This window comes from Paramisgurnus dabryanus, chromosome 3, assembly GCF_030506205.2.
Source record: "Paramisgurnus dabryanus chromosome 3, PD_genome_1.1, whole genome shotgun sequence".
NCBI lineage: Eukaryota > Metazoa > Chordata > Actinopteri > Cypriniformes > Cobitidae > Paramisgurnus > Paramisgurnus dabryanus.
Genome location: NC_133339.1, coordinates 4,409,382 through 4,422,522, shown reverse-complemented (window position 1 = coordinate 4,422,522; position 13,141 = coordinate 4,409,382). Strand labels below are relative to the sequence as shown.

Genomic DNA, 13,141 nt, shown 5'->3' with positions numbered 1-13,141 from the left:
GAATATGGGTAGGTTTTTGCAAAAACACCATATTTTGAGCAAAAAGCAGAGATAATTCAATTTTTGTGTCGGACTTTTCAAAGAGATCCCATTCAGAGCGATCTTTAAAACAGACACGGACATGCAGCAGCTTGCCATAGGGCAATACTTCCGGGTTTAAAAAGTTGCGGAAGAGATAATAGCGGTATTGCGGAAAGACGGAAAATCTCGTCATTGGCGGGGAAGCGTTTTCTCTTAATTGACAAGATATCTCGTCAATGGCGGGGAAAGAGTTAAGATAATATAATGTTGGAAGCTTTAGATAGGTGACTAAACAGCAGTTGTAAGATATTTCACCTAAAGTGTATATAATGTTTATTTATAATTTCGTTTTTCCTCAGAGTCTAACATTATTCTAGTGAAAATAAACGGCTATGGTAAGATCTGTTAACCTAAAGGGAATTAAATGTTTATTCCTTTTTAATAAATATCTGTTTTAAGTCTTCTATATTGTGTTAAAGTCACTGGTTGTTTATATATTTGATAAAATAATGTTATCTAAATACAATGTGTGATGTGTTGAGGTATTTTATTATATTAAATTATATTAAAAATAACCTGTGTTATAATACATTCATATAATATTTCAGTAATACCGTAAAACTTCAAATAATAGCCGAGTCCCAAATAGACGCCTGTCTCTTTTAGACGCCTGGTGTGACGACAGGTTTGGGTAAATAAACGCCTGTCTCAAATAAAGGCCTGGTCTGTTTTTTAGTTTCGGGTTGTATTTAATCTTCTAAAACCCGTCAGATAGTCTGTTTAAGACAGTTCTATGGTGCAGATTGAACACGCTAAAGTTTTTTTTTGCTTACCGGTAGATGTCACGTGACAGACGCAGTCGTTCCATTACTCATCACTATGACAACACAACAAGCTTCGTCGCAAGGATTGAAGTGATGATGACAGTAGCGAAGTGGCAATCGGGAGAGACGGGACTTTTGCCGGTGGGCCGGTAGTGTTTTGAGGCCACTGATAATAGCCGGGCTTTCAGTCTTTTGTCATGTATGCACTCCCGCCACACATTGTATTTCTCACGCAGAAACACTATTTATCATATTTAATATGCTGCAGCGCCCAAAATGTATCTGGCCGCACTGCTCTCGCTCTCTCTCTATCAAGCCCGTCTTCCCTAGAGTTCTAGTCGAGCGAGCCAATACAAAAAAAGAGAAAGAGGGTACACAATAGCCAATCAGAAAATAGCACTGTTGTATCCGTGTAAGATTTCACACAACAACCAATAAAAAAACATATCCTTGTTTGCTTTATTTATACTGCCAATAATTTAAGACTGTTGTTATTACACAAACTAATTTGTTAAACACATTCAAATTAAAAATAAAACGTAATATGTGGTAATCTCCTGCTGTCATGCTGGAACAATTAAATTAAAAGCCTGTCTCTTATAGACGCCTGTCTCTTTTAGACGCCTGGTGTGATGATAGGTTTGGGAAAATAAAAGCCCGGGCTATTATTTGAAGTTTTACGGTATAACAATTCAATTATTCTAACGTTAGGGAAACGTTAAAATAACCTAAAAATAACATTAGGGGAATGTTTATTTTCTTTAAGAAAACATTTCTTGCTATCAAACAAAAACCTTGGAAAATAACATTCTAGAAACCAAAAACGAATGTTATGGGAACGTTTTGGGAACCAAATTGTTAGCTGGGGATGGGCAGAAATAGTTGGCTTACATGGAAATCCAGGATTTATCAATATTCTACATTAAACAGTGTATTTTTTTATTCGGGCTAGTTGTATTCATTTCGGGCTACCAAAAATGAAAGAGTGCCTGCCCGTAGGGCTACCAGGGATTTAAAAATTTTGCGAGCCCTGACTACGCTTTAGGTTCCGGTAAACACATAAACACGCAGTACAGTAGTATAATACATAATATCCAAACAGCACTGTCAAAAATCGTGATGTCATTTGACTCACTTGTTCCTCCATTTTATATGCTAACATAAGGATAAATACAAATAAGAATGAATGTGTATGCATGTAAACATCTGAGACCCAAGGCAGAGGACATTCAGAAACCTGTAGCTAACTCAAAACAGCATGGATTAATTTTTTCCAAGTTTGTATGAGTGTGGAAGCACCAGAGACACAAAAAGCACCCTAAAAACTTAAGTTTGAGTGGAATGGATACTTTCTGGTTTCATTACAGTACTTGTGTTACTGGAATCAGTGAGGGATATGACTAACACATTCACTTGTGACTCACAATGCTCAGAGAAGTGAATCTAGAAAAGATTTAAAAGTCATTTGATTTTCTTGTCTAATGCTATGAAACTCAAACTTAAAGTGCACGTCCTACTACAATCTGGTGCCACTATACTTCCATAAAGTTTCTAAACAGAACAGATCTAAACTGAAACCAGATGTGGAAATCTTCTTACTTTTAAACACTGGAAAACTGTTGTTGGAAAATTTGGAGATGTTGCCTCCCCAGAATTATTTTTAACCACATTTTTGTGGTTAACTTACAGTAACAGACAATTACAACATATTGAAAATTTGCTCTGCTCAGGTGTGAAAACAATTTTACACATTGATCAACATCATAATGCATACTCTTATTCATATAAAAACAGCAAGGTGCAATAATGCCATTCATCTTGTCATCAAATTTTGCTTGCCTTCACTTTTACATGAATTTCTTTCCTCATAGAAAGTTGCAGTTGATCTCTTAAACATATTCAACCTCAACTGCTTCATGGGAACGTAATGACACTGGATTTTCTGCTGTGTGCCATCTCAGTTTGTTGTAAACATCCACACCCACTAAAGGGAGTCTTTCAAAGGCTGAGTGCTCTAGTTCACAGGCACCACAGTGTATTGTCATGCATACAAAAAGCCAGTTTAAAGATCAGTTTCATGAGACGAAAGCAAAGCACAGCAGTAGTTTTAAATGCACCAAAAGTTGGTGGATGTATAGTAAAAATCACACTCACACGTAATTTCTAACATAAACCCATGTCATTTCATTAAATAAGGCTGACTGCAAAACAAAGGTATGGCACTAATCACTAAATTAATCTTATTACTCATGTAAAAGTAATAAATAAATCAAATTTACATGTAACTAGTCTTTATAAGCAGCTTCAGTTTTGTTAAAGGCTTGATAAGGAGTTTCCCACACTACCCAAAAGAATGAAAACAAACAAACAAACAAACAAACATACAGGCGTGCACACAATCAAATCAACATTACCGGTCTTTTTGTAAGCATCTTCCTCCTCAGGCATCCTGATTTAAGTTATATTGCGTTTATCTGATGATCTGATGTTCCTTCTGTGTGAAAGTGAATCGCACAGCTCACTAACTATCACTTCCTGTTCCCTGGAATAAAACTAGCTGCTGTAGAAAACTGGTCAAACCAGTATCAAACAGGTCTTCAGTTTGCAGGTTAGATGAATGCATGCAAATCACTATTTAATCAGATCTGCCCTATTTCAAACAAAGACGCAGCTTTATTTTCTGAACACTCTAAACTTTGAGTTGAACTTTTGTGTATTCTTGTAATGCTATGTGTGATGATATGGGGTGTTGGTTTTGTGTCTTTACAGGGGGCTAAAAGATAGGCGTGACGACACTTATGGTACATTCACGAGGCGTCAGCGTTAATGCTTGATGGAGAGCGTTTTTTGAAGCGTGGCCCACAGCCAATCACAGAGGCCGCAACACATGCTCCTCTATTCTCAGGTCTTGCATAGACATAATAGGCTGGCTCTGCACTAGGTTATTTGCATAAGGTGATCTGATTGCTGACATCTGCATTGACGCTTGAACGGTTGAGGAACTTTCAACTTCTGCCGCAAGCAACGCCAGTGACATGATGCCGATGGATCCACAATTTAGTTTGCCGACGCATTACGTCACCCATTTTAAAGTAAACGAGTAGCGCTAACGTTGACGCCCCGTGTGAACGTACCATTAGTGTGCACTTATATTACAAACTTTGGAAAGGGAATTAAAGTGTGCATATCGGAGTTACATTACCAGTATGCTGGAAAAATGATAACATCTCTTTTAAGATAAAAGCAGCAGCACTATTACTGCTCATAAAGGGTGATACACAAAAAGCGCAACACTTTATCCGAAGCGACTTACAGTGCACTCAAGATCATCCATTTTACTTGTTTGTTTGTTCCCACATGAACTGTAGGAACACAAGCTTAGCCAGACCTGTGTTGTTCATTTCTATTTTAAGATGAAAAAAAACGTTGTGTATATATGCACCGATTGCAATTTTCTTGGCCGATTTCGATTTCCGTTTTTTTCTGTAGGTGTGACCTGTCAGCTACGTTAACATGGAAACGATCTGAAAAGAAAACACAAAAGTGGCGTTGCGTTATCACTTTTTATTCCACGTTTATACGAGCGTTTTGAGGGGGAAATCTGCGTGCACATGGTGACGCAAAAGTGTGTGATATTCGATGTAGTATGCACTCCAGGCAGCTGGGTGGCAATGTGAAGCACTGACACACAACACTACCAAGGCTGCGTCCGAAACCGCATACTGTTTAGTAGGTACTGAATAAGATGAAGTACCTACTTACTTTCGGTTAAAACAGTAGGTACTGTATAGTATGAATTCTGGTAGTATGAATGAGATTCGGACGTACTACATCCGCCATGTTGCTACATCACGTGACATACGTCGTCATCACGTTATGTCATTCCAGCGCGAAAACAGCTGCATGCCTTTCTTCTTCGTTGGATAACTCCTCTGCCTGGGCATAATTTTCTCTGTGCTTTTCACTGCTTCTATTTATGTAAAGCTGCTTTGAAACAATTGACTTTTGTGAAAAGCGCTATATAAATAAAATTGAATTGAATTGAATCATGGGATAGTGAAGTGTCCATCGTATGCACACTGCAAAATCTATCCGGAAGTAGTAGGTCATCCGGGTACTTTTCGCATACGGTTTTTCAAATAATAGGGCTGCGTCCGAAACCGCATACTGTATAGTAGGTACTGAATTAGATGAAGTACCTACTTACTTGGCGTTAAAACAGTAGGTACTGTATAGTATGAATCCTGGTAGTATGAATGAGATTCGGACGCACTACATCCGCCATGTTGCTACATCACGTGACATACGTCGTCATCACGTCATGTCATTTCAGCGCGAAAACAGCCGCGTGCCTCTTCTTCTTCGTTGGATAACTCCTCGTCCGGGGCATCATGGGATAGTGAAGTGTCCATCGTAGTAGGTCATCCAGGTACTTTTCGCATACTGTTTTTCGAATACTATGTATTCGGACATACTACTCGCCTCGCCTACTGCTTTTCGCGTACTATATAGTATGTAGTAGGCAGTTTCGGACGCAGCATATGTATTCGGACATACTACTCGCCTCGCCTACTGCATTTCGCGTACTATATAGTTTGAAGTAGGCAGTTTCGGACGCAGCACAAGTCTGTGTGCCTGCGTACAACCTTCTTCCTGGTTCTCCCAGGTCTCGTCCAAAGCCGTCTGGTTTGCCTCCGACGAATTGGCGCATCAACAGTTTGACTGAGGTAATGAATGCGTCTTCTCTGATCAGTAATACTAGCTGTGAATATTTCGTACAACTGCTGGAAAGACTCTTGTATATTTATCAGAGCTGCTATGGCAACTTGAAGGTCCGACGTATAGAAATAATCCCACGTTTGTTATTTTCCTGAACTGGCGCATACGCGTACGCGACGAGAGCCACCGTGAGCAGACTTTTGCGTTTTTACTATTTAGACGAGAACGCGACGGTAGATTGTTTTTAAGATTTCCACTCTGGAGGGTGGTTTCACTTTTTCGCATTTTTAAGCCCCTAAAACTTCATCGCCGTGTTAACGAAAGGCACATCCGATGAAATATTTTTACGTTTTCACCCTCGAGCGTTCTCGTGTAAACATGCCCTCAATATAGATTTTTACAGATTCCGATATTTTTTCTAATAACTATAATTGACAGCATATAGGCTGCATACAAACATCCACTTTTCTTTAATTAAAAAAAAACTTTATTTTAACATTGCACTTTCACCCACACTACATTAAAGTACATGATCTCCAAATAAAGTGCTCTTAAACTCAGTCAGGCTCACTGATATCATGTTAGATAAAAATATCAGTTGGGCAGCTGTGTTTAGAAACAAAGTTCCTAGTTACTATGACGTGTAGACTTAGATTGACCATACTTTTGAACAAAATAACCAAGCAACATGCAGTGCAGTCTATATTCGTCATTCCAAATTAGTCTAGCTTCTGGTGTTTTCCGCTGCTTTTTCTGGACAAAGCACACCCACGAGGCTGTTTGACCGACATGTCAAACAACCAATCATAGTTAGTTTCGTCTAGCATCACGTTTCGGACTCCCCACAATAACGAGCCGGCTGGCAACAAGTCAGTTATTGAAATAACCAGCCGCAACTGAATAGCATCTAAATAAACAACATTACTGACCATTGAACAATGTTGTGCACTTCATAAACAGCCACACCAATGAGACGCTCCCGTTAAACATCTGTTTAAAGCATATTTCTCCACTTTTTTATACCTACAAGCAATTCAGGAGAAGTGAACTTTTTGACTCCACTACCTGCCTCAAGCAAAACTCTTGAACGAGTCTATGCTGCGAACTTAAATTTTTTGAGAATCCAAAATTTAGCTGATCATGAGAACTGGTCATTATTATCCACGTGAACACGACTGACTCTCTTCCTCAATGGAACGTCAGAGCTTTGTTTTCCATGGACCGAAACTAATCGTCAATTTAATGTATTTTAATTTGTAAATAAAAATTCTGGCCTCTATGCTAAACAGCTCACATTTTTGGTTACGAAATTAAATGAATGCAGCTGTTCACTGGTCGGGATCTGCTTCCACGCGAGCTGTGACGACCAGGCTCGACCAATCACATTCTCCATGCGCGCACACACATAGAATTGTGCGTCAAGATCTCGGAAGTCAGGAAGTAAACATAACTTTGGATTCGGACATGCCTTAATGCCTTGGAATGCTGCCACAGAAGGCAGTAATTTAGAGTTTTCGGACGCAGCCTACTTTTATGTGCTGTTAATGAACTGTGAAGGTCAACATTGGGTTAAGCATGTGATGATGACTGAAAATATTTTTGACTTCAATGGTCTACAGACTTAACTGATTCACGGCAACAACACTAAATCTGAAAATGATCTCAGCTGCTAAAACAAGACAATTTTACAAAGCACCAGTCACTTTAAACATACATTACAAAATAAACGATATAAATTCTTAAAACGCTTTTATGGACACTTCAGTTGATTCCATTTTTTTTTTTTATTAAATACATTTGTAAACTTGCTAGTCACATTATAATGATTTGATAGACAACTTTCATATTTAAAAGGTTGCCAACACAATCTTTATAAATCACTATAAAGGTCAGACCACCGTCACCTTTACCGGAACTTCTTTCTTCGAAACAATATTTTAAACCGCTGTGACATTGATCAGACACAAGCAATTATTTACAAACTATACTATAAAACATTTTAACATTGTTTTGAGATGATAAAATGAGTCCCGTTATCTCTGTGTTTTTGAAGCTTTGATTGTGTTTACAGTGCGCAATATAATGTGTTCATGTTTCACGTGTAAAAAAAACAGTATTTTTCACACAATTTACTTATCTGTATACCGCTGCGTTCACTTTCCTCAAAACAGGCTGATGTCTTTCTTGTTCTATGAAGTCCCTCCTTCAGAAATACGTATCGAGTTCTGATTGTGTAGTTTGTTTAGCGTGTTGTGATTCGATAGCAGCTTAGCTTGCCGTTAGCTTAGCTGGAGACTGACGAATTTCTGCGGGTTTAGTCAAAAAACTGTTCTAGTGACGTCATTAAAGCAGGAAGTAGAGGGCTGTAGTCCAAACCAGCCGTTCGCTGTAGGCTTTGAAAGGCTAATTCTGTTAAAGAAAATATATCGCCTGCCAGTGAACTTTGAGCTTTATCATTTTGCAGGTATTATTTATGCTCTAACAGCAACATTACACACTAACTAAAGTTTGAAAAATGGGATCAGAAAGAACATGACCTTTAAAATCTACTTAATCCCGGCCTCAGGCCATTCAGAAATACCTAATCTATTAAACAAATCATTTTCAAGAGAACATGTCAGACTCACTTTTGCATCAGAGCTTCATATGTCAGATTGTGTTTAGAAAACAGGATATTTGTGCATTTGGCCAATGCTTTTATCCAAATGACTTGGATAAAATTACATTTTTTCAGTATGTGTTCCCTGGGTTCGAACCCATGACCTTTTGCGCTGCTAACGCTGTGCTGTACTACTGTAACATGAAACATAAGAGTAAATGTCTAAATGGTGTGGCCGTTAGAGTTATGCATGTTTAAAGAGCAATGGAAATCAAATCAATAGCACTTCCATATTTGATAAGGGCTAATGGAAGGAAAGCTACAGTAAGGAAATCACTAAGTCTGGTAGTGCCATAAAAAAGACTTACAGAGACTAAAGAATAGATTACATATTACTGTAAATGTTATTTTGCTGACTAAAAGGAGTCGGGTTTTAAAATCAAAACACTTTCTGTGAGGAAATTAGAATAAGAAACCCAAACATCATGTGAAACAAACCTTGGCTGTTTCCTGTTGACTCACTAATAAGTAAACAATTGGATTACTCAGAATTTCCCAAAAGCTTTCACTAAATTCCTTCAAATAACTTAAAAATGTTAAAGTCAATCTGGAATTAATTATTGGATGCAAAAGCTCCTGTAGAGCATTGTGTTAGCAGCGGAAAGCTGTTTATGTGTTTGTAGGGAACACACATGCACATAAAAAATGTATTTTTTTGTATAAGTCACTTTGGATAAAAGCGTCTGCCAAATGCATGAATGTACATGTAATAAAGAAATACTTCAAGAATGTATAAGCATACACTGAATCTGTTAACACTGTGTATACACAATGAGTAGGCATGTCCAAACATTTGTATTTTCAAAAGCTGAGCGTAATTGTAGTGCTGTTAATACAGTTCATAAAAACTGATAAAAGGAGCTTTGCCTGCTATGTTTGAACATTGCCATGCCTGAAAATTTGTGCCGAGTATAAAAGAAAGTTATCCTTTCATGATTTAAAACAGCTGCTCTTGTACTCAATTTCTCTTGTCGTAGGCCAAAAGTAGCAAAAATAGCACATAAGTACAGCTCAGAAACATACATTACATCTTGCAAAACACCATCCTATACTCAACCATTTAATTACATGCGCTCTAATTTGGGAAGACGTGTGGCCAGGCCTCCCATAACTTTGCATCCCTTGACTTCTAAGCAGCCATACTTGTAGGGCTGCATAATATATAGTTTTCAGCATTGACATGGATCTGCAATAGTCACATCACAAAACATACAGGACATTTTCCCCCAAAAATGAAACTATTTTGTATGCCTTTGCCAGTGTTATACTATATGGGAACAGTTTTAAATAGGAGAAAAATCACAAGAAATACAGAAGAAATGCAAAGCAGAAGTTCATTCCTTTCAAGCTGAGTTTTACAATATTTCTCCTATCACAATAGGCATTGCAGCAACAAAAAAAAATATATATATATATATATATATAACTACGCAATGCCAATACAGCATACAGAAGGCCTACTTGTAGGGGATAAAGTTACTACGAAAGATAGATTATTGACCATAAATCTATTTTTAATACAGGAACCCAAAACTACTGATAAAACAACAAAGTTTATTGTTAATAAAACAAATTTAATGTTTTCTGACCAAAAAAAGATTTGCATAACATTATGCATTGCTGTTATAACCAGTAATACAATTAAAGCCCGATTTATAGTCGTGCGTAAGCTCTACGGGTTAAGGGGCCGTTATAGTTGTGCATAGGTCCTACGGCGTAGGTTCCGCGTCGGTTTTCATTTATACTTTTGCATCGTCGTTCGCGTCGACGTGCAAACACGTACGCAAGACCGCTGGTAGGCATTATCCACACATGTAACCACAGTAGCAGTCCGATCGTCAAAGAAGAAGAAGCTTGGAAAGTTAACCCACAAACGAAGAAGAAACAGCAACTTTTTGTGTATGATTTGATAAGACCAGCAATGATGGAAGTAAATAAACGGAAATACGTATGACGCAGTTTTTTTACCTGACGGGAGGGATTCTGGTGGACCAATCACACAGCTTGCCGTACACGTAGATCTGATCGCACTGTTACTGTGGTTACACGCGTGGATACTGCCTACCAGTGGTCTGCGCGTGCGTTTGCACGTCGACACGGACGACGCAAAAGTATAAATGAAAACAGATGGGAAACCTACGCATCGCTGCTATGAACCCTTTACTGAGGCAAATGTTTATGACAAGACAATCCAATCAAATCTTAGCACTGGGTTTAAAGGTCTCGTTCTTTCTGTGTTTTTGAAGCTTTGATTGCGTAAACAGTGCGCAATAGGGATGGGCATGATTAATCGATGATCGATAATTGATCGTTAAGAATTTAATCGATGACGTTAATTTGTTATTGATTAATCAAATACTTTTTTTAATCTAATGCAGGTTGCGTTGCGTAGCGTGTGTCTTGAAGCAATTAAATGAATTTCACTGTGTGGCAGCAATTCAACATTTTACCACCAGGGTGCAATATTTGACACCATACTCCGTTATCTGTGACCTTCCGTTTTGATTTCAAAAAAATAATCATAAAGAGGTCATGATTTTTTGGAACAAATGAGGTCTCGGTTTAAGAATGCGACTTGCAGCTGCAGGTTCCGCTGCTTTAGAGCACCGCATATTCAAGCGCATATATGTTCCGTTTGTCTAACTAAATGTAGTTTAACTGTTTGCCACAAGTTGATTTGTAATAAAGGTCTCATTGAGGAAAACACGCTGTATTTTTGTATTCAACATTTTTGAATTATTAAAGTTAAATATTAATTTTTTTTTATAAAAATATTAATGATTAATTGATAGTCGATCGTTAATTCTCCCGACAATCGACTAAAAAAATTTAATCGAATGCCCATCCCTAGTGCGCAATATAACATGTGTTCATGTTTCACGTGTAAAAAAACACGGTATTTTTCATACAATCTACTTATTTCTATACAGCTGTTTTCGCTGTCCTAAAAACAGGCTGATGTCTTCCTTGTCCTATGAAGTCCCTCCTTCAGAAACACATAAGGAGTTCTGATGGTGCAGCTTGTTTAGTGTGTTGTGATTCGATAGCAGCTTAGCTTGCCGTTAGCTTAGCTTGCCGTTAGCTTAGCTTGCCGTTAGCTTAGCTTGCCGTTAGCTTAGCTTGCCGTTAGCTTAGCTTGCCGTTAGCTTAGCTTGCCGTTAGCTTAGCTTGCCGTTAGCTTAGCTTGCGACTGACGTATTCCTGTGGGTGGAGTTTAGTCAAAAAACTGTTCTAGTGACGTCATTAAAGCAGGAAGTAGAGGGAAACCGCCCATTCGCTGTAGGCTTTGAAAGGAAAATTCTATTTAAGAAAATATATCGCCTGGCAGTGAACTTTGAGCTTCATCATTTTACAGGTATTATTTATGATATTATTATATATTATATTATTATACAACATTACACACTAACTAGGGTTTAAAAAAATTGGATCAGAAAGAAAGTGACCTTTAAGACAGCTGGATTAACATAAGAAAAGAAGGAAGAAAAGCATGCATGTAAAAAATAAAAATGCTTTATAGAGGATGAGGATGCTTGAGACCAATTGTTTTGGTCTCATTATGCTAAAGTCCAATATAATTGAAACACTTCCTAAATGTTAACTAATGACTTGCAAAAGAAATAAATGTAAACATGTCTGAGTCATTCACTAATACAATGTAAATTTTGCTTATTGTATATCCTATAAGTATTTCCATTTGTATTGTTCATACCCAATGGACATTTTCAGATAGACAAGCAGGCATGTGCAAGCAATTACAACAACCACAATTCCCCCTCTGTGTCTACAGTCTAAATGCCAAGGAGGGATTTAAGGCATGGCCAACACCCAACAGCTGCGTAGGTTCATATATCTATGTGAAGTTTTTGTATAATTGCTGTGATGGTTTGTTGTAACATGACAAGGTTTGGAAATACAGTAGGTATATACTGTAATAAACACGCCCACCTACTAAAAAGGAAACATATTTACACCTCTTGTAATTATAATCTGACAAATTGTTGTCTTTGTTGTAATCATAATACTAGCCCCATATACCTTTGTAACGCGTGTTTGGTTAATTGTGGTCACACATAAACCAAGCAAATATAAAAGAAAGTAAAGGAATTGATGATTTTTGAACTGTTTGTTAAAATTAAAGAATAAATAATAGCGCTAATGATGTAGTTAACTTACAAGAAAAGCCCAAAATATAAGTGTGAATAGATGAAGTCACTGGAGCTTTAAATAACAGATATTTTTGGCGTTGTTTGACCACACAATCCTTTACCACTAACGATACACAATGCAATACAAAATGGTTTACCACACGATATACATTCAAACACAGCTCGTAAATCCAGAAACTTAGCTGAGATTTCTGTCACTATATGCTGGGCAACGGTGCATGAGTATAAATATACCAACAGTTATTTAAATCCCTTTCGATTTCTGTTTAGTAATATTATGAGGTTCCCATATTCATTGCAATCTCAAACTTTCACAACAAAACACGCAAATACACTTGCCGTATTTGGGTCCTTCGTCCATCACCTCCATTTTAGAGATAGCGCAAATATTTTAAACTATACTCAGAATTGTGCCGGACTATACTTCAGTGCTCATGCTTCTCTCTTCATGAGAAACAAACTGCAGAGTAAAGGGAATCCACGAGTCTTCAAAAAAAAAAAAAAACACTTGGGCGGGTACAGAGCCCAGCCAATAGCAGACCTGACAGTCCTTTGATTGACAGTTACGCCCACCTATCCACTGAGTATGATCGTTTCTGACAAAGGTGTTAAAAGGGCAATAGAATCCTGATTTAACGTACTTGATTAATATTAAAATAGCAGTAAACTTGACTTCCCATGAGGCGAAACTCTGATGCTTTTTTGGAAACCGTCACTAGGTGGCGCTTCGGTAGCCCGGCAGCTATTGT

General features: G+C 37.7%; 1 protein-coding gene across 3 annotated transcripts in view; it reads right to left on the bottom strand.

Moving 5' to 3' along the window:
* LOC135734158 (choline transporter-like protein 2) overlaps nucleotides 1-12,859 on the bottom strand; it is a 35,892-nt gene extending 23,033 nt beyond the window's left edge. The window contains exon 1 of one of the 3 annotated variants that reach the window (XM_065253049.2): nucleotides 12,732-12,859. In XM_065253049.2, coding sequence (XP_065109121.1) covers nucleotides 12,732-12,762 — 31 coding nt within the window. In that variant the 5' untranslated portion in view covers nucleotides 12,763-12,859. Of the gene's footprint in view, nucleotides 1-3,259; nucleotides 3,408-12,731 lie in introns of those variants that run through there. The other 2 variants (XM_065253050.2, XM_065253048.2) reach the window with 2 other exon arrangements.
* Between the last annotated feature and the right edge of the window lie 282 nt (nucleotides 12,860-13,141).